This window comes from Cheilinus undulatus, linkage group 16 (genome assembly GCF_018320785.1).
Source record: "Cheilinus undulatus linkage group 16, ASM1832078v1, whole genome shotgun sequence".
In the NCBI taxonomy this organism is placed as follows: domain Eukaryota; kingdom Metazoa; phylum Chordata; class Actinopteri; order Labriformes; family Labridae; genus Cheilinus; species Cheilinus undulatus.
In genome coordinates, this window is record NC_054880.1 from 3,020,593 (window position 1) to 3,043,007 (window position 22,415).

The window sequence follows — 22,415 nt, forward strand, 5'->3', positions numbered from 1 at the left end:
TGGTGATCTAAATTCAACTTAATACATTATCGTCCTATGTCCTAAATTAATGCACAGCTTGAATTATGGCTTTGTGGATATAGGCTGTTGTTTCACCCTTCCTTTATTCTCGTCCCCCCATTAATGTTCCCCTGTCATTTTACCAATGAGCAACTTATTCTGTTTAGTTCAGTCAGCCTTGGCTGCAGCCTCTCTCTGCAAGGAGTCTCCTACAATCAGCAGTATGGCAGATCACAGTGAGCCAGTTTCAATGTTAGTTATCTTTGCATCTTGTCATGATTACATAACACTTGTTTAATCAGCTACTATCTCTCCCATGCTCTTTTTAGTGTCTATACTCTTAGATCAATACAGCCCACCTCCAGGGATATCAGCAGCAGCAGCAGCCTCCTACCAACCTCCTCAACAGAAGCTGTTCAATGTACCCCATCAGGTAAAACATAGACTACTTTTTGCACTGCCTGCCCCCTAACAAAGATATGAGGTGTGGTCAATGATATGGCATGTTGTGATTCCATGTTACATTCTTTATAAATATGGGTTGCTACAGTTCAACCAGTTATATTGTAAGGTATGTTTCTGTACAGTGTTTCAAATTCGTGCTCCATGTGCCCCCTTTTAACTTTGAGCACCTGCCCTCCAAAGGTTTCTGCAGGGCCTGTAGTGTACAGTAATGTATTGTTGACGAGATAGCCTTTACTTAATAATGTTGCTTTTGAGCCTAAATTTATTATGATTCTGAATAACAGGGTTGATATAGCTGCTAGATTTGCTGGCTTTTCATTTCAAATGACCTTAATGCTTTTATTTCAAGGCTGCCCAACTTGGAGGGTAAAGAGGAGAGCTTTCTGGGGCCCAACCAGACTGGGGGCCCATGGAGTGAGGAAAATCATGGTCCATTGTAAAGTTAATCTGTGATGGTATTTTATGTTTACCCTGAACAATAACAACTCTTATCACAAGAAACCAAAAATTCTCATTTATTTATGTATATATGTATTTAGTACAATATAACATTTTTTTTTAAATGTAAACACCTTTTCTTAAAACAGAATTACCTTTATTTTTGTAAAAAGTGGCAAAATGAGTAACAGGTGGTTAAAAATGGCAAAAATTGATGGATAACAGAGTGACAAAAATGTGTAAAAAAAGTGGCAAAATGGGTAAAGAAAGGCAAATAATAGTCAAAATGGAAGAAAATGGCAAATCATGGTAAAAAAAAAAAAGGCAAATAGTGTGAAAAGGTGTTAAAAAGTGGCACAAAAAGATAATCTGAACATCAGATCCCAATCATAGCTTGACACACTTTTCAACACCAAGTAAGAGGTTATGGTTAAGGTGCTGTTTTCCAATTCTTTTGCAAGATAACAAGTGCCACAATACTACCAAAGATACTAACTTTATTACTGTCTGCTTTTAAAGAGCGATGTTATGTCTGCAGGGATAGGCTAAGACTAGAAATGAATTTAAGAAAGGTAAAAACTAGAACAGAAGTAACAGAATGACTGGATTGAATAAAATATAGGAACAATACAGATAGTGGTGTCAAATCTGAACATGTCTTGTTGTGGTGGGTTTGTAGGCTTTTAGAGATGTCAGCCAACCATTAGCTTAAATGTGAAAGTTTTTCTTCACAGTTTTATTCTCTAGCAGCACAAAGATACCTCTTTTCTTAGAATCAAAACCAGAGGTACATTCAAAGTTTGTAGAAAAGCAAACAACACAGGCACACACTGTGTAATTTGTAATGAGTGATTTGTAATGGAAAAAAAGTAAAACTCAGTCAATATAAGGTGTTCTTTTTCAGACAACACTGGTAACACAATCCCCCCAAAATCAACAAAATGCACCTTTGTTCAGTCCAGAAAAAACTGGGTCAGCCAGCATGTGTGAGTTCAACACATGTTGAAATTTAAAAGAAAATAAAACATCCTGCCATGGAGGTCATAAGTCAGGTTGCTACGAGAAACTTCGACAGTAAACAATTAAATAAAATTTTTAAAGAAAAAGGGAGAATCACCCCACTGTGTACATTCAAGCTGGTATGTTTCCATAGATTTTATCTATTTCCTGCCTCTGTCACATAAACACTTGTGTTTTTTGATGGAAGACAGTTGGCAGAATTTTTAACTACAAAAAGTGCAGCTAAATGGTTTCTCTCCTGTGTGGATAGCAGCATGTCTCATCAGATTGCCTTTTCTTGAGAACATTTTACCACAAACCAAACAACCGAATGGTTTCACCCCCGTGTGGACAGATGAGTGTCGTTTCAAATCCGATCGTTGGGAAAATCCTTTACCACAGTCAGAACAGCAAAATGGTTTCTGTCCTGTGTGGACAACAGAGTGTTGTCTCAGATCGCTTCTTCTTGAGAACATTTTACTACAAACCAAACAACCAAATGGTTTCACCCCAGTGTGGACAGATGAGTGTCGTTTCAAATTCGATTGATGGGAAAATCTTTTACCACAGCCAGAACAGCTAAATGGTTTCTCTCCTGTGTGCACTTGAGTGTGTAATCTCAGCTCTTGTCTGGTGTAAAACCCTTTCTTGCAAACTGAGCAGCTGAAAGGTTTCTCTCCTGAATGACGCATCATGTGTAATTGTAAACGTTTGTATTTTTTCCCACAAACTAAGCAACTCAATAATTCCCCTGTGGCTTGGATTTGTTTGTGCCTATGTTGTTCATTTTGTCCCAAGCTTGGAGCACATTCAGAGGAGCTAACTGATGTATTTTCACTTACAACAACTCCCTTGCTTTGCAGAGGGTTTAAACCTTCATGAGGTTTATCATGAATGAATGTCATTTTGTTGATATCATCCTCCTCTTCTCCTTGATTCAGCTCTCTCTCCAGGCTGCCACACCGGTCCTCCTGGTCCTTTTTTATGCCTGCTGGTTCTGGTGGCTCCTCCTTGTTCAGACTGGGGCTTCTCTCCTGCTGCTCAGGGAGACTCTTCTGTTTTCTCATCATCAGTTGCTCTGTGTCTGTGGAGAGAAATATAAAACTTTAAACTTTCTCAAAACTGCAGATATTTTGGTATTAAAACACTGATGACTGTATATTGTATTCAAAATATAAAAGCAACATTAGAAAGTTCCTTGTTAAGTAAAGAAATGTCTCATTTTTTCCATTTGTCACAGCTGCATCCAGCACAAATGAACTGCAGGTGAAAGGTTATCAGCCGCTAGCTTGTTTTCTTCATTGCATTTGTTTTTCTACAGCGACAAAAGGTCCTTTAGTCTACCCCTTTAAAACAAAATTGATGAAGACCAAGGGAACTTTTGATTTCAGGGGCAAAAGGGACACATGAAAGAACGTGACATCTAAGTCTTTGACATCCACCTCTTACTTTGTCATCCATTCAGTGCATACATTATGTAGCCCAAAAGTGGAGCAACTGATTCATGTAGTGGCTGCTGCTGGGCCATATTGACCAAATGTTAGGGGCAAATGTAAGGAGCTAAAATGCCAGAGCAGAATTTTGTCTATAACTCCATGACATTGTTTGGCAGGGCTACATGGATTGTGAACAGGCCCGGCTGGGCCCCTGGAAACTAGTGATAGGAAGTTCGGCTCTTTTCAGAGAGCTGGTTCTTTTGGCTCGGCTCCCAAAGAAGAGCCGGCTCTTTCAACTCCCGAACAGCTCTTTATTTAGGATCTTTTGTAGCCCAATATTTTACCTTAACTTCGCCAAAAATAATGGTTAGTGTGTTGAAAACCCTTTTGCATTCAGTGTTTTTATGAGAAGCCTTATAATCGCCTAATTTTGTTCATTTATTCTGTTACAAAACCATTCTTAGGTATAGCATTTAAATTCCACTGGTTAGGGTTAGAATTAATGCCGAGCTGATGTAGATGCGTGTTTGCACATGCGCACTACAAATCGGGTTTTCGGGACGGATTGGGTAGCAACACCCCCCTCTCTGTTTTCACATAATGATATAATCCTTTATCCTCACATGTGATTGGCCGCATGGCCGACATGCTGGCCAATCAAAACAAAGTTCTAACCAGAGCTGGGGCTGAGCACTGTGAGAGCTAAGCAGCGAAAGGAAAAAAAAAAAAAAACTGGGAGCTGGCTCTCGATTTATGTGAGCCGGCTCTTCTGATTCACTACAGAGCCGCAGCTTTTGCGCATGACCCATCATTACTGGAAACCTCAGAGAATGGATCCTCTTTTAATAATGACATGAATGCCTGAGTGTTGGAACAGCAGCGCTGGTGAAAACATCCAAGCTAACACTTAGAGCTGATAAGTGTGTCCAAATATTGTTGGGTTCTGTTTTTTGAATGATTTATTTGTGGTACTTTTTAACCACTTTCACCATTTTTTAAATCTATCATTGAAACATCCTGTTGCCAATTTTTCTCCAATTTTTTGCTACTTTTAATCACATTTCTGCCCTTTCCCCAATATCTGCCACTTTAATAACTACTTTTTTGCCCATATTTACATTTTTTGCCACTTTCCCCCCATTCTGTAGCACCTTTTTGAAACTTTTTGTTTACTTTAGCTGGATTTGCTGCTTTTGGTCCATTTTTGCCCCTTTTCGCCCATTTCTGTAACTCTTCTCAACCAACTTTGACCCCTTTTTTTGCTCATTTCTGCAACATCTTTTTGCAACACTTTGCCTGTTTTAGTCTGTTTAGCCTTTTTTATTTTCCATTTTCGCCCTTTTTGCCACTTTTTGTCAATTTCTGCAACATGTTTTTATTTTATCTTATTTTATGGCATCCTGAATTTTGTGGACTCCATGTCCTAGCTATAAAGTCTGACATTTCTTTCTTAATAGTTCAGTGTCCATCCACATTGTTAACGTCACTAATAAAAAAAGGGAATTCAGTTTTAATTAAAGGGGTTTACATTTTGAAAAAAAGCTATATTGTACTACAGCATAAATAGATGGAATTTATGTTATGCTGCTTTGATAAGAGTGGTTATTATTCAGGTTGAGAATTAATGATGGTTATCACAGCTTAACTTTACAACAGACCCTGGTTTTGCTGACCCCCATGGGCCCGCAGTTTGGCTGTGCCCTAGAAGGCTCTCACCTTTATCCCCTCTCATACACGCCTTCACCTCATCACGTATTGATTACTATAATTCACTCTTCGCCTCCTTCAACATGTCCACATTTAATCGCCTTCAATCAGTATTAACAGAGTATTAACACGGTCAAACAAATTCTCCCACATCACTCCTGTACTCAGGTTCCTTCACTGGCTCCCTGTTAACAAACGCTTGTGCATATGCTTTAACATTTGGTTATGGTTGTGTTTAAAAGAATTCAGTCAGATATGAATCATGAAGAACAAAAGATGATCTAAAAGAGAGGAGATTAAACTTCAACTCATGATTTAGCCTGAGTAGACTCTTTTCTATGTTTCTGCTGAGGTACCAGCTGACTTCAATTCTTTTAAGATAGAAAACACTACCTTATTCACTCTTTATACAATATTGGCAATAATAAACATCTCTCAGGATTTAGTTTCTATTTATCTGGGATTTTATGCAGATAAAATGAGGGGGCGGTGGGGTTGATGACTTCTGACAAATAATCTGGAGCTTGACTAAGCTGTAAGTGAATGTGAGGATCTTGAACTTGATTCAGGGATTCGCCTGTTTCTTAGGAATAGGAATAGCGTTATTGTCATTGTAACAAGTACAATGAAATTCAAGTGCCCACCAATCTGTGCAAGGAGTATAAAAGCAATAAACAACAACTAATACATAAAAAGAAAAACACAATAGACACACAACAAACATTCATCCATCATCAATATTGCATGAACCCTTTAAAAAAAATAAAACAGCAGCGTATGTTATGTTATGGCTTTGTTCAAAACTGTCTCTGAATCTATTTGTTCTTGTTTTCATTGACCTGTATCGTCTGCCTGATGGCAGCAGTTCAAACATGGAGTGACCCGGGTGAGAAGTGTCTTTGGTAATGCTCTCAGCTTTCTTTAGACAGCGGGATCTGCGGACCATCTTTGATATTTGTTAGGGTAACGGTTTTTTCAGTAACGCTATTTAGTGTGCAGTTTACTTTAATTTCAGTTCAGTACTTTGATATTAGAGGAAAAACAAACCTTGACGATGTAGCAACTTGACATGTCATGTCAATTTGCCAAACCATTAAGTTTTCACAGGTGTGCATGCATAAGAAGGCAAGTTAAAACGGGGATCCAAAATAGTATGCCAAATAGCCACGATTGGTCGACTAATCGCAAAAATAATCGCCAGATTAGTCGACGTAAAAAATAATCATTTGTTGCAGCTCTAAACCCAGCCAAGCTTTGTGCCTCATCCTTGCCTTTCCAGTCTCCAGACACCACTCCATTTTATGCTTGTGTGAATTCCAGCACCAAGAAATTAGACTTAAGGGTTTTTGGAGTTTCTGCATTGCCTCTGTGGTGTGGGATGACCTTGGACTCTCCCATGAGGCTGTTAACAAGAAACTACCAGGATGTTAGTCTTCCCTTACAGAGACACATTGCTCGTGCTTCATGGGGAAGCTAGCCACCTGTGGAGGTCTGATCTTTTTCTCCATCATATCTACTTATTTGATAGGTACATTATCAACTATCAGGACAAATGTCCTTAACATGAGCCTAAAGCAGAATATGCACCAGCGTCAAAATGGCAATTTTCAGTAGGGGGTGGATGACTTCATCAGCCGATAACGATGACTCAGCTACCACTCAGGAAAGTCTATCACACCAAAATGTAAACTAGAAACATGGACCTTTTCAAAAATTATTACAAACCAATTTTTCTGGGAGAACATTTTGTGGACTGATGAAACTAAGGTAGAGCTTTTTGGAAAAGCACGTCATTCTACTGTTTATAGAAAACAGAATGAGGCCTACAAAGAAAAGAACACAGCACCTACAGTCAAACATGGTGGAGGTGTGAAGGTGTTTTGGGGTTATTTTACTGCCTCTGGCACTGGGTGCCTTGACTGTGTGCAAGGAATCATGAAATCTGGAGTCTATCAAAAGATTTTGGGCCGCAATGTAGGGCCTAGTGTGAGAAAGTTGGGTCTGTGTCAGAGGTCATGGCTGTTCCAGCAGGACAATGACTCCAATCATACCTCAAAAAGCATCAAGAAATGGTTGGAGACAAAGCGCTGGAGAGTTCTGAAGTGGCCAACAATGAGTTCGGATCTAAATCCCGTTGAACACCTATGAAGAGATCTCAAAATTGTTGTTGCAAGAAGGCACACTTGAAATATGAGAGACCTGGAGCAGTTTGCAAAAGAAGAACGGTCCAGAAATCCAGTTGAGGGGTGTAAGAAGCTTGTTGATGGTTATAGGACGCAATTGGTTTCAGTTATTTTTTTCCCAAGGGTGTGCAATCAAATATTAAGTTGAGGGTGTCTACAATTTTGTCAGGCCAATTTTTTTAATTTTGTGCAAAATTATGGCTTTTTTCTTGAGCTTTTTTGTGTTGTTCCAATGTGCATAAAGTAAATAAACATGTGTATACCAAAAAAATTGTAATTGCAACAATTTCTGGGAGAAATGGTTTATTTTATGGAAAAATTCTGGGGGTTCCAACACTTTTGTACATGACTGTATTGGAGGTTCTATCAGATACATTTGAACCATCACAGTTAAAACAGTTCTAGTATCATGAGCCAGAAAGTCTGAGCTCCCTACAGCATTTACAGTAAACAGGTTACCTGATTTAAAAAGAGAACATACCTTCTCTCTGCAGCTTTATTTCAGGAGTTAAAATCACTTTCAGCAGGTTTCTTTGTCGGTTGAGCTCCTCGATGCATTCACAGTCTGTAGTCTGTGATGAAAGGTCTCTGAGAATCGCAGCAAGCAGCCTCCGTCTGAATAAATCTTTAAGATCCTTAAACCCGGACATTTTACACACATCAGAGATTCAAAGTGGGAAGAGAACAGTCGAACTGCACACTTTTCGATGGTTACTCTGCTCCTGAAGTAGGCTGTATCATCCACACTTGATCAGCACAAAAGGCATTCAAGACTCCTTATGATCCAGTGACATGCGCAGCTGTGAGTGAGAGCGAGCGGATGCACGCGCAGTACACTCGGCGAGCAGGTGCTGGATAATCAGAGCGAGAACGCGCAGCCAGAGAGGAGAGACCATAGATATCTATAGAACACTTCTATATCTATGGGAGAGACAGTCAAATAACGGCATGGCCTCTTCGTGTTGGCTTTAGCTACGGATATAGCATGTTGCTAGGTGTGTAGTATGTGAACAAAGTGAGCCTGCACTGGGAGTTGTGCAGTTATTTGACTTTGTGCTTTGTTTACTTGAATATTATCAAGTACTTATCAGTACCAGTCATTGTAATGCTATCACTAGATATTACATCTATTTTACTTTGAAATTTCGTCGTTACTTCCAGTAACTGCTATGTAATTAGTGGCCTATAATCTAAAGGTTTACCAAAAAGACTAATGAGAATTTCAGAATTATTCAGAATTTAAATACTATTTTCATTACAGTGCAGGTGGATAATGCAAGTGAACCATCCATGACTGAGGACAATGACTCAGATGGACTGAATACTGAAACTGCAGCAGCACTGATGAGAGCAGAACCCCCACACTTTATTCAGACTCAGACTAAATTAAGATGGTTTTTCTTTTCTTTCTTTCTTGTTTTTTTAATCACGTTATTGTTTGGCATTACGTGGTGGGTGATATGAAAACGCATATCATCTTTTTTTTTTTTTTTGTGGCAGAATGTTAATTTGATTTAATTCATTTTAAGTACAGCTATAAGTACAAGCTACAAGCTTTTGTGTTTAAAAAATAAAGAAAAGAGGTTGCAACATCTGTTAGAACTGTTGTTTTCTCCTGGTCCATTTGTATTTTCAGATGTCTGCTTTCAGGTATTGCGTGAAGTTGCTTCTAAAAAGAGAAATGCAAACATTTTTAGAATGGTTTTTAGAGAACATCCTTACAACGGAATATTAGGGCCACAAGAAGAGAACAACAATTAAAGAATAAAAAAAAATGATATTACGAGAAAGAAAAGTCGTAATATTATGAGAAAAAATTGGTAATATTACGAGAATAAAATATTACAAGAAAAAAAAGTCTGCCGTTAAAATAAGCAATGTTGAGCATCTTGTGAAGCCATTCTTTAGTATCGGTTTCACAAATAAGGAAATACTTCATCTTTTGGCACATCAACATCATCATTATAATGATTATAATAATCATTATAATCGGAATCAGGACAATACTCCGTCGTAGATCTGCGGCGCCGTGGCAGACTGTCTTTCTTGTAATATCTTCTTCTTGTAATATTACGACTTATTTCTCGTAATACGACTTTATTCTCGCACTATTACGACTATTTTCTCATAATATTACAACTTTTTTTCTCGTAATATTACGGGTTTTTCTCGTAATATATATATATATATATATATATATATATATATATATTCCTTTTTTCTCTTTGTGTGGCCCTAATACTTCGTCGTACATCCTAAACCATTTGGGAATGTTTTAAGTACATAAGGGCATAACGTTTTAGCAATGTTGTAACTTAACATTTCAGAAGGTGAACCCGAAACATTTTTAGAATGTTTTTACAGAACGTTATTCTACATCATTCTGGGAACGTAAAGAAAACGTCCTGCTCAGAACGTTTTAAGAACATTAGTGTGATGATTGTGTAGTGGTAGGACTCAGGTGCGGAGAGGGAAGCAGTTTTAAACAGTTTATTGTGCAGGTAAGAGGGGAGGAGGATTCCAAGAGTCCAGGAGGGAGTGAGAGTGTGCTGGAGCTGGCTGTGGTGATCTGAGCAGGAGACACTGGAAGAAGGAGGAGAGGCACGTTAGCGACAAGCACAAGAAAATACAAACACTGGAGATAACTTGAATGAATCATAAAAAGCACTAGAAACTTCTCTGGAGGATCACGAGAAGGAGCCTGGAGCAGACGTTTACCGTGTGGTAAGGTAGACAAGACTCAGGCGCTGTAGAGCGCTGCAGCCGGTGTTAAGTAGCACGAGTCAATTAGGTGATTCGCTGCAGGTGTGACTCTCCACAGCACCAGGGGGGCAGAGTGAAAGCCTCAGGAGAAGCAGAGGAAAGTTACCAGCCAGCAACCAGCTCCGGAAACCGGAAGTTTATCAAAATAAAACACTCAAATACAACATAAACACCACAATTAGGGCATAATGTTTTAACAATGTTGTCACTTAACATTTTAAGAAGGATACCACCAAATATTTTTGGAATGTTTTGGGAGAACGTTATCCTGGAACATTCTGGTAACGTAAAGAAAAATTCCCGCTGAAAACATTAGGAGAACATTTTTGGCCATGTTTTCAGAACGTTTTTAGAACACAAAATGTCTAGCTGGGATGTTTGTACTGTTGCAAAGCATCATTAAAGCTTTTAAAGGAGAGAAGTTGTCCTGTTGTTTGTGTTCTAACAGACAAACCTGGAGCAAGTTTGGAGAATTGAGATCCAGACAGCTAGGAAATCCCTACACTCCATTACATGATCACTGCGCTCGGTAGGAAAGAACTTCCTCAAACCAGTTCCTCAATCGACAAGCAGGCCAGAGAGCCTTTCTTTCTCTCTCTCTCTTTTCTTTATTTAGAAGTGCAATATTACAAAAAAAAAACAACACAATAAACAACACATAGGAGTGACAGAAACCTGCAACCACAACACACGAATTACACACATTAGATTTACATTCTTTACATGAGATTGTCTTTATGTGCTTTTATTATGAAAGGGAGGCCATGAAAATGTGTTAACACTTACTGACAAGCAGAAGAGAGTGAAAGAAAAAGCTCTAGGGTTTAGAAATAGTTTTAAGCTCTTTATGGAAGATGTTTAAGTTCAGTTTAGCTCTCAAGAATCTGTTTTTATTCATTTATATTCATATTTTATGTATATTTATTATCTATTTTAACAAGAATGTGTAGCACAGAATCTAATACATTGTATCTCCTTTAAATAACAAAGGTAAGTTTATAAATTTAGAGGAAGAAAGCCAAAGATGGAAGTCCTCTCAGAAGGCACCAGTATGAATAGAATCCAAAAAGACACACCCAGCTGTTTCAGTTTGGTCTTTACAAAAAGAAAAGTCATAACTACAGTCCCTGACATTTATCTCAGGCTCCTATTATTTATCTTGATCTTTGCTAAGATGTTTCTACACCACGATTGGAGTCCACCTTTGGTCAGTTAAACTAATTGGTCATGATTTGCAAAGGTACATGCCTCTCTATAGAAGGCCTCACAGCTGACAGTGGTATCAGAGGAAAACCAAAGCCGTAAGATCAGAGACAGGATCGTTGACAGGTACCGATCTGGGGACGGCTTCAAAAGAGTTCTTCTTCAGTAGCCTGCAGAATTCTCCAATAGATGAAGTTTGGCACAACCAGGACTTCTCCAAGAGCTGGTTACCCGGCAACTGAACAATCAGGGGAGATGGCCTCTGTATGAGAGGTGACCAAGAACCCAAGGTCTTAAAACAAAGAACTAAGACTGGAACGCTTGACGCAAGACACAAAGACGAACTGGACTTGATGGAAGGGGAGACGCAGATTAAATACTAAAGTGAGGGGAAAGCAATGAGACACAGCTGGAAACAATCAGACAACAGAAAATAACCTAAGAACCAGAGCTGGACATGGGGGTCACCTGACCTTTACTGTCTCAGCTACTGGAGGAGGCCAGCAATGCAGTGTTTTTAGAGGATACTATCTGATACCCTTGAAAGCATTGTATGGACCAACAGTTTTTAAACTCTAAATTTCAGGACCATCCAACATCCAAGATCTTCTAACACAGGAAGATGATAAACTTTGTTGGCAAAAGGAGAAGAAAGAAACCAGTATCTTTGGATGGAGAGTGGAAAACAGAAGGCAGCAGAATTTAAAGAAGATCAGTTCAACCAGAAATGGACAGCTTTGTTTGCCAAGAGGGCAGCTTTCATTTTCTTGTAAATGCCGAAGGCAAAGTTGCTTCTAATTGTCAGATGTTCTCAATTTAACCACTGTCATTACATTAACTCAACTTAAAGAAGAGTATGTTGATTTCATCATCATTTTGATTTGAACATTTATGTTGTACAAAATTTAAATTGTTAATTTCCTGAAATAAACACAGAATTAAATTATTTTCAGGCTGCTTTTTCATTGCATCGAACGTAATAGTTTCTTGATATTTCAATATATTTTACTTGCATTTTTTTAACAAGTGCATTTATTGATGCATGCAAAAAATCTTTACTGGGGCAACTGCAGCCAGTTGTATCTATATCTGAAATCTAATTCCTTGTAAAGATCTGGAATGTTTCTATTTCTATATTTTCATGGCAGAATTTTTCATATTTTCTGCAAACATAAAATTCATTTGAAGTTAGAATTGACTTGGGGGCAGCACTGAGAGAAATGTATGGCCACATGTGGCCCCCCAGCTTCCACTTGCCCATCTCTGTTTCAGTGTTAGTTTCATTGACTTAAACTATGACTAAAAATGTTCGTCGACAGCCTTTTAATCCATTACAAAAAAATTGACTAAAACTAACAAAAATAGATCTGTGATGACTAAAACTGACAAAAAACAAGTTTAGCTTTTGTCAGAATAACTAAAACTAGACTAAAATGTAATGTAGTTTTCATCAGACATACCAAATCTGTGATATTTCTCCACTGTGGGTAAATCTGTCAAAATGCAATGCATCTGTATCTATTCTGCCTCTCAGCTGTAAAAAGCAGGGACCCCAGGTTAGACAGAAAACACACTACCATGATTTGGTTAGGCAAGAAAATAAGGTTAGGCAAGAAAATAAATGCTTGGACTAAAAGTAAAGACTACAATGTGAGGAATTTTTAGAATAAAATGTTTTGAGCTAAAATTGGACTAAAACTAAAAAGGGGAGCAATGACTAAAATAGGACATAAACTAAAAGACATTTCATTTAAAGACAAAAACTAAAATTGAAAATAGCTGACAAAATTAACACTGCTCTGTTTAATCTTTGCCCATCCCTGTTAAATCTTTGCCCAGTTGTACCATTTCCAGCTGTGCTGGAAGATGCCTGTAATTTCTTATTCTTATTTTTCATACGTTGTAGTGAAAATATTCGAATCTAAATTGTATACCAGTAAGAGGCGCAACTGCACAGTTCCATTGTTTGCGTTTATTAACCTCACTGAAGGAGTAGAAACTTGAAATCGTCTGCAGTAGTAGCCGCCGCTAGATGGCAGTGGCGCAACACAGACGAACCAAGCTGCCGTTAAAGCGAAACAAATAAAAGAAGAAGAATGTAGCCGTTTGCTAACCGGAAGAAACATCGTATTGGGAGGTCTGCACCCGTTTGTAAGGATAAACTTGTCAAGGTGGACTATATTCAAATAGGGTCGATCAACTAGAGACTAGTATCCTGTTTGAGGAGGATTGAACTCGAAGTTAGCGTAAGCTGCTAGCTTTTCTAAACACGTTAGTGGAGCTCGGCCACACAGGCCTGAAGGAGAAAGAGGCAAGAATCTGTTTTACGTGGGGCCAAAACTAACGGATCTGGAGTCTGTGCCCTGTACGAGTCGTTGGGATAAAAATGTCCAAATTTCAAATGCTGAGATCTTTAGTGAACCAGAGACTGACTGCAGCTGCTGAAGAGATATTCGAGCTATTTGAAAGAACGATAGCAGAATATGAGGATCAACTTCGATCCAAAGAGAATCAACACAAACGGCTGGAAGCTGTTATCAGCCCTGAAGTGGAGTTACACAGACCAGGTGGGTACACTTCTATTACTACAGCAGGTGAAGGCTGCACAGAGGGCACCTTAAATTATGTTTTCTGCTCCGATGTTCACAGTGATGAGGCCCTTTGTTTTCATGGAGGATACAGGAACTATTTTTGATCCCTAAATCCTCATAATGGGAGTTTTATCATATCAACAAGGTTTTGATTTAAACAGTAAATGCTAGAGTACATCTACTGAATCATTTATATATTATGGATGTTGCCATAACAACATTGATTCTAATTTTGTTTCATAGCTAAATGGGCCCATATAATAGATACCTTGATGTTTTTGTCTGTAAGGAAATAAAAAAGACAAAGTCAGTTATAAGTCAATTTTAAATGGGCCGTACAACACGTAATGAATAGTTGAAAGCAGTGATACCTAACGTGTGGCTCTTTTGTGATGATTTGTGGCTCTTTTATGTCATAATTTGAAATATTATTCCCCCAGAAACCTTTAGAGAAAGAAACTTTGACCTCAGGAATTAATAATCAGTTTGTTTCTCAGACTTATACGTTAGGCTTTAATTGTCAAACTTAACTGTCCCATTTATCCCATTTTTGCCCCTTTTCACCATTTTTTAAAAACTTTTTCACCCGATTGAGCTACCTTTGCCATTAAATGCCGCTTTTTTCCTACCCTTTTTTGCCCATTTTTGAGACATCTTTTGCCACTTTTTTCCATTTTTTTGCCACTTTTTGCCGTTAAGTACCCCTTTTTTGCCACTTTTTTTAACCTTTTTTTCACTTTTTTTTTTTTGCCCAATTAACCTACCTTTGCCATTAAATACCATATTTTTCCTACTTTTTTGCCCATTTCTCCCACTTGTTTTTGACAGTTTTTCCCATTTTTGCCACTTTTATCCCATTTTTGGACCTTTTCACAATTTTTTTTCACAAGTTTTTTTCCCATTTAATCTTCCTTTTGCCATTAAATACCACTTGTTTCCCATTGTATGCCCTATTTTGCCATTCTTGACTGCTTTTTACCCATTTTAGTCACTTTTCTCTTTATTCACTTTTCTACCCATTTCCTTTAGTTGTTGTGTTGTAGAGAAGAGTGGACGGTGTATATTTATGTAGCATTTACAGTACTGCTCGTGATTTGCAAAAAAGACAAACTGTTGAACTCTTCACTCTTAGTATTCATCAGTTTCTGCTGTTAATTTGACCCAAGCCAGCCAGGTGTTAGCATTCTTCATTCAAATCAGTTTAGAAAGGCAAGAATCAGGTTTTCAAAGGAGCCTCAAATTCTTCAGTGGTACTGGGGAGGTTGGGGAAAAGCTTCCTTTCCCTCTCTTTTTCTGTTCTCTTTCTCTCCTAGCCCCCTTTTAATCCTTCTCGTCGCCCCCTCCCCCCTCCTGTGGCAGGCAGACTTTTGTTCCCCAGCTTTCTCACAGCAGCCCCCACCATCAGTGTGAATGGGTGTGAATGTGGTGTGAATCGTAAGTGATGCCTGCGGTGTTAAGAGCACTTTAACAGGTCAGTCGAGTGGAAAAGAGCTTTACAAGCTCCAGCCCATTTAACCGCTTACCAAGTCGATATCACAGGATAGAGCTGTCACAGTGCATTAATTCCAAACCTATATGGAACTAGTCAAAATTAGATTAGATTTATATTTGGATACACATACAGAATTAATAAATAGACAAGTTACTAAAGAAAGAAGAGCTCTGCACTCTATGTTGAATATTTTCTTGTTTTTAATTTACAGAAACTGCAGAAAAAAATCTTGCATGTTGTCTTTATTGTGCAAATATATATCTTTCTTGCAGCAACTCTTGGTTAAAAATAAGTCCATCAATTTTTAAACTCTTTTTGATAACATCTTTTGTTGAAAGCCCAAAGATTGGCTTGTTTAAAACATGCTGAACTAAAAGTATTGGAGGGTAAAAATCGACAGCCTTACCCCAGGTTGTGATTGAGAACTTCTGAAGGAGCAGCACATGTAAATGTCCTTTGTTTTCTATGTTTCATAGTTTTGTTTTGCTTATGATGCTGTACTAACAGAGTGTGGGTAGATCTGCTTATTGGCAAACCTCACTGTGACACACACAGGGGGAAGGGTGAGAGACCAGGTGGTGCAACCTGTTTCTTCATTGACTTGCTGGTTACACTAACCATTTCTTCAAATATTGAAGCTACATTTCATCTACATTATCAGCCAGTGAAATTAATAAATCATATTTTAAATTAGTTTCATTTAGGAAACTTGGCATTCTCTTCAGGGGAATTAGAAATGAGGAGAGTTGCAGTGTTGTTCACACAGTTTATTGGTAAAAAGTTAAATTTGAGTGGATGACCAAATGAAAAACTTTTTTTACTAGACAAACCAACATGTGGGGTTTGTTTTTATATGAATTCCATCTCTTAACAGTTAGAAAATCTTATTTTTTCCCAGTGATGGTTATGGCATACAGCTCAAATTATTAGAATATCACTAAACATCAGTCCAGAAAAGATTTGTTATGGAATCTGGAAATCCTGAAAATGATGCACACCTCAGTAGAGCTTCTTTTGCACAAATCCCTGCTGGAGCTTATCCATTACATGGCGCGTCGTGGCTTGACTCAGCATGGCAGCCCAGTGCAGCAGGGGATTTGCTTTTCTACCACAACCGAGCTAGCCATCTGATGACGCAGTATTTTGAGCCCTCCTTGATCTCTCTACACTGTCTGATCTGAATGACTTTATATCGTGTTAAAGCAAAAATCAAACTGTAGACCAACAGCGCTGCAAGCTGCTCTTTTCACATTCTCTCTCTCCCCATCTCTCTCTCTCTCTCTCTGCGATCAGTAAACAAACAATAATTCATGCTTATCATCAAAAGGAGAGGATTTTCCTCCATTTAAGTTAAAGAGCAGTCTCATTATTATTGATTTGTGGGTCTCTGAAGAGCAGAAAATGAACACAGTCATATTTTTGGAGTTGGCAGTGAGAACTGCATGCTTTACCTGAATAAATTAAAGACTCCGTCATGGGTGAAATGTTATTAACATCTCCAGCATTTTATTTTTTAAAAGTCTAGAATTAATTTGTCTATAAGAAGGTGGCAGGATCAAACTTTTGTTATTAGTAGGTGCAGAAAAATGTGTATTCCTGGATCTGCGCCTGGTCCTTCCTAATCTCACTCATCAGTGTGAGAAGCTGTGTGCCACTGTCTGACTGTAGTATGTACAAAAATCCTAAGTTTTGGTCTGGTGTCACAAATATCATAGTCATACAGTGAACGCTGACACCGCTGTGAGAGTTATGGACAGCTGGAGTAGAGGCAGGGATAAAACGTATCTCCCTGTCTCCCCACGGGGTGAAAATGTATCATGGAGGGGTTATCAGTAGCAGAGGGGGTAAACCCCGCCAGCAAATCGGACCCCACAAAGCACTTCATTGTCAGCGCAGCACACTTGAAGGTGGGGCTGGCCGGCTCGGTGTGGCCAAACTGGTGATGGAAATGCAGATCAGCATGGCTTGGTTTGGTGCGGCGTGGCTAAAAGCCAAAGTGGAAAAGCCCCATGCATCTATGCAGCCGTCACGGAGGCAATCAGTCTGTGGCACTGCTGGGGTGTTCTGAAGCCCAGGTTGCTCTGATAGAAGCCTTTAACTCATTGTATTGTTGAGTCTGGTGACTCTCATCTTCTTCTTGACATTTCCCCAGAGATTCTTTATGGGGTTCACCAGTTGGCCGGTGATACAGCCTCTGAGAGCAGCCTGCCCTTTCAACAGTGGCCTTCTGTGGCTTACCCTCCTTGTGGAGGTTGTTAATGATTGTCCTCTGGGTACGTGTCAAGTCAGTAATCTTCCCCATGACTGTGGTTTTTGTGTACTGAACCCGAGTGAGAGCATGAAGACTTGGGAGACTTTTGCAAATTGGACTTTTCCACAATACTCTAATATTTTGAGAAAGCAGATTTTAGATTTTTATGAACTGTAAGCTGTAATCATCAAGATGAAAGATTGAAATGTTTCACCTTGCATGAGATTATTTTTTTTGAGATGCACCTGTATTATACGAAGAGTTGTTTTCCTCCACATCTGTCAATGCAGTGTTGTAGGTGCTTAAAATGCCAGCTAAAATTACACTTGCTCAACTGTTTTAATTCCTCCACAGATGTCCAGCAGCTGATAGTGAGAAAAGAAGAGGTTCTCCCGGAGCAGCAGGTGTGGAGTCACGGTCCACAGCAGGAGGACCCACCAGGACCAGCACACATCAAAGAGGAATGGGAAGAACTCTGGACTCATGGGGAGGAAGAACAGCTTCGAGGAACAGTGGGGGCGGATATCAACATGTTCACGTTCACTCCTGTCCGTGTTAAGTGTGAAGAAGAGGAAGAACCTCATTCCTCTCAGCTTCATCAGAGACAAACGGATCAGATGGAAACAGGTGCTGATGGAGAGAACAGTGGAGTAGCCAGACACTTCAATCCAAACAGTCATTTACAACAGGCAGCTCACGACAAGACTCAGCAGTCCTTTGAATCTGAGACTGATGACAGTAACTGTGACTGGGACGAGCCCAGAGAAGCTCAGTTAGGTTTAAACCCTCTGCAAAACAAAGACCAGTGTATAATTGACATGAAATTTAATAATGGAAATACCTCGTTCAGCTCAACTGAATGCGCTCAAAGCTCTGAACAAAAGAAACAGACACAAGAACAAAAAGGAAATCATACAGAGAAAGTTAGTTGCCCTGTTTGTGGGAACTGGTACCCAAATAAGAGATATTTACAACAACACATGCTGCGTCATTCAGTAAAAAAACCTTTCTGCTGCTCGTTTTGTCGGAAGAGTTTTCACTCGAGAACTGATATGGTGAGGCACATGAGAGTCCATACAGGAGAGAAACCATTCAGTTGTGAAGTTTGTGGAAAAAGATTTTCTCTACATGGAAATTTGAGGCAACACATGATTATCCACAAAGAGGAGAAACCGTTTACATGCAGCATTTGTGATAGAAAATTCAACTGGCAGATATCTTTTAAAAAACATACAAATGTTTGTAAGGGCAGCAAAACCGAATAAAACGCTTGGATGCTCGTCAAATGCCACCTAAGAAGTAACTGGATGGAGGGGGATTTTTCAGAAGCTTAAACCTACTGTGATGAATGTTTATCAGGTCAGGAAACACTAAAGTAATGCTGATGCCTCTATTTGACCTGCTGGTTATTACTGCTACTGGATTCTTGGAACATTTTTCAGCACACAGATGAAAAGTGCATTTGTTTACAATGTCCACAAAGTCAGAGTGAGCAATTTAACTGAGTATTATAAGTCAGCCGGATGTTTTTCTTTCCTTTTGAGAGGACTGCTTATGCATGATCAGCAAATTAGCATCATGTATTCCTTATATGTGAGTCACTTCTGATCCGGTCTTTGCTGCTTTACTTCAGAGACTTTTTTAATGACTGATAGATATAACATGGAATTAGGTATTATTAGCATTAGTAGTAGAAGGAATTGTGATGTATTTTGATGTATCATATATAAAAAAAGATTAAGTAGAAAGTTGACCCTTGTTATTAATTTAAGGCCCTTTCCCCCATACAAATGACCAGGGGTCGACTGATTATCGTCCAGGCAGATTATGAAGGCCAATATTCAGCATGTTGCTGATTACCTGTATCAGTGTTTTATGTTACTGATAGTCAATAAAAATAATGGAGTTAAAAGTACGCTAATTTGGATCCTTTGTGAGTTGTGTCATCCCCTCTGGCTCTATTTTTACTGTCCTCAACCTCATGAAATTTAAACCTGAGGTCAGACTAAAACATAATTTTGTCAGTTACCATGAGCCCTACATTTGTGAAGTGACTTGACCAACTGACAAGGCAGACTACACAGAGGCACAGGATCAACATCGTGGCCAACAACTTTCCCTGTCTCATAGTTTCACCCCGCGTCACCAGTCCAAAAGACATGCTCCTTAAGTTAATATGTGACTCTACATTTCAGGTAGCAGTGTGTGAGCATGGCTGGTTGTTCTGTTCAGCTGTGCGGTTAACTGGTGTACTCAGTCTCTTGCCCAATGATAGCTGGGATTGGCTCCAGCCCCTCATGACCCTGAATGGGCTAAGTGGATTAGATAATGCATGGTGAGGTGGATGTTTTTTCCTCATGGAGTTTGTGCATCTATAGCTACAGTTGAGCTCTAAACCTGTAGTGATTATCATGAGAAGAGTCAGTCTTTGAGTTGCTCTGCCCTCCTCTGCTTGCCACTTGTCTTTATCTGAGGAGTGTTTTTTAGCCAAACCAGCTCTCAAAGGTTTATTTACTTAGCAGTATACTTCCAGATTTCTCAAATACAGGATAATATAACAAAGGGGAAAAGTTATGAAAATTGGTTCCAAGCCTCGCCAGTCTGATCTGTGTTGTTTTGTATTCCAGCATGTTGTGAGCAGTGAAGAACTGAGGCCGCTGAAGCATCCATTTACAGCCACTGCCTTCATGCCTGAGCTTTCCTTCGGCTCTGTTAAACATAAATATGAGAGGCTTAGCGGTTAGCATGTTGCAGGATCAGCGCTTTATAACTGTATTTTCAACTTGCAAACAGATATAAAGTTGTATGTAGGTTGTTAAGTGTTATACTCCTGTATAATGCTCAACTGAAGTCATGAGTAACCACATTGAGCACAATAATAATCTGCAAACAGGAACGAAGGCTTGTGGAGCTAGTTGATAACTTTAGCCACGCTCTACCAACCCAGTCTCATATATCATCTACCAATGGCCTTGTGATAAATTTGTCAGTTTTCGGTGCGTTTTCTCCACTTTAGACTCGTCAGTTACACACAATATAAACGGCCATTTGGGGGGGTCAGGGAAACAGCTGCCCAGGTGACAAAAAAGGCCGTAGTTATCCCTTTACACTGATTTAAGAAATAAGCTAGGTAATTGGCAATACACCATGAACATTATTATACCCATATATTGGTCACAGTGGTGATGAAGAAGTAGGCTTTAAAAGTGAGTCTTATCACTGGATTTTATGGTGCATAATTAAGATTTTGAATGCAAGACTTAATTTTGTGTACCAGAGTATTTTCACACTGTGTTAGTGATACTGTTGAGTGAAAAATCAGATTACTGGTACTGTTGGTTTCTATGTACATGAACGGTGAAAGCTGTAGAGTTTTTAGAGATAAAGACTCATGTTTGCTGTTGTCCACCTTCATTTTTAATGAGTATTAATGAAAAAGTCTGGTTGTATTTAATGGCAGGCTTACTAATGCCTCATTTTACTGTAAGTGCACATCCAAAGCTTCCAAAAATTGTTTTTTGATCTCTTTATACTAAAATCAGCATTAGCCCTAAAAAACAATATCGGTCGACCCATACAGACCACACACTCTCAACAAATAAGGTAAAATGGGGATAATCATCTCAGAAATAAGCTGCATTACCCTAGTTGTAGCAGATAGTGATTTTTAATGTACTTTATTCTGAAACTTATTTTGGGTTTTGTTAACAAAAGACTCTAACCAGCCCACCTTAAGTTAAATTTTGCACACACCTACAAGCACCTCTACCTCAGCTTGTCCTGCTCGTTCTCCTACATTTTCTCTTTACCTGTGCATGTGAACTTTTTAACCATCCTCAGCAGCTGTGGTTTTTAATTTTTTTATTAACCTGAATTGTGAAATGTTCCCCGGAGTGTAGATTAACCATGTTAATGATGTATAGCTGTCCAGTCATTGCAGGATTCAGAGCACGTTAGACACTACTGCAGCACTTCCACAAGGAATACAGTGACACGGACAATTATGCAGCAGCTTATTGACTGTGAAAGGGGACCTTATGTGGATAACAATCATAGAAATTCCTGTTTGGTTACAGCTGCTGCATTTAGACCAACATGTTTTACACTCATCCAGCCAAACTTTTGCTGTGTGACATTTGGTACGGAGAAATTGTCAGAATCACTATAAATGTACGTGTTTTGTGTATTTCCCCACATGAGAGCCACATTTGCAGAAAGCTAATATTTAGTGCATGATTCCTGCAGTCCTGCAGCGAAATTCAGGCCGTGTACGTTTGTCGACAGAGTTGTTGATTGTTGAAGTTGGCACACATTTTGTGATTAGTTTGTAGTTTTACTGTACTAACTCTGGCACATCAATAAACATTCAGTTGGCTGACTGAGACATGTCTCTGCCCTTTCCAATGCTTTTTTTTTTTTTTTTACACTTAGCAAGACAGCAGTGTTGTGCCTCTTTGTCTCTAAATGTCAGACATGATTTCTTTCTGAGTAAAGGCATTGCCATAGACAAAAGATTTTAGAAACACTTGATTTGAACAGGCCCTTATTACCTAGTAATTCAATATTAATAATACATGTTAATGATCATTTTCTCAAGTATGAGGTGGTAGTTACCTTGTAATGAGTTGGCATTTTACCAAGTAATAACTTGGAAATATGGTGATATTAAGGAAGTATTTACCCTTTAATAATGTATTAATTCTCAGGAAATTCCTTGTACTATTGAGGCCTTTCTCTGGTAACTCCCTAACCACTTATGCTAACCTTACCCTAACCCAAACTCCCTAATCTTCACCTCCTAACCCTCGTAATATTGAGGCAAATCTCTGGTAATTAGGTGGTATTTTACCCTAACCCTAAAAAATCTTGAAAATGATTCAGGAAGGG

At 38.9% G+C, this 22,415-nt stretch overlaps 2 protein-coding genes and 1 gene segment (V, D, J or C); 2 read left to right on the forward strand and 1 right to left on the reverse strand.

Annotated features, from left to right (window-relative positions):
• Window positions 1-22,415, forward strand: part of LOC121523649 — an 820,099-nt gene that overhangs the window by 606,301 nt on the left and 191,383 nt on the right.
• Window positions 1-22,415, reverse strand: part of LOC121523651 (immunoglobulin kappa light chain-like) — an 813,481-nt gene that overhangs the window by 604,545 nt on the left and 186,521 nt on the right. The gene's annotated exons all lie outside the window — the stretch shown is intronic.
• On the forward strand, window positions 13,309-21,997 carry LOC121523634 (zinc finger protein 184-like). Its single transcript, XM_041808576.1, has 2 exons — window positions 13,309-13,761; window positions 17,883-21,997. Exons 1-2 carry the CDS (start codon window positions 13,581-13,583, stop codon window positions 18,791-18,793), a joined length of 1,092 nt encoding a protein of 363 aa, XP_041664510.1. The 5' UTR covers window positions 13,309-13,580; the 3' UTR covers window positions 18,794-21,997.

Coding starts and splice junctions, on each gene's coding strand:
- LOC121523634 (XM_041808576.1), top strand. CDS start 13,581: ATGTCCAAATTTCAAATGCTGAGATCTTTAGTGAACCAGAGACTGACT. Junction 13,762..17,882: donor AGTGGAGTTACACAGACCAG/GTGGGTACACTT, acceptor ATTCCTCCACAG/ATGTCCAGCAGCTGATAGTG.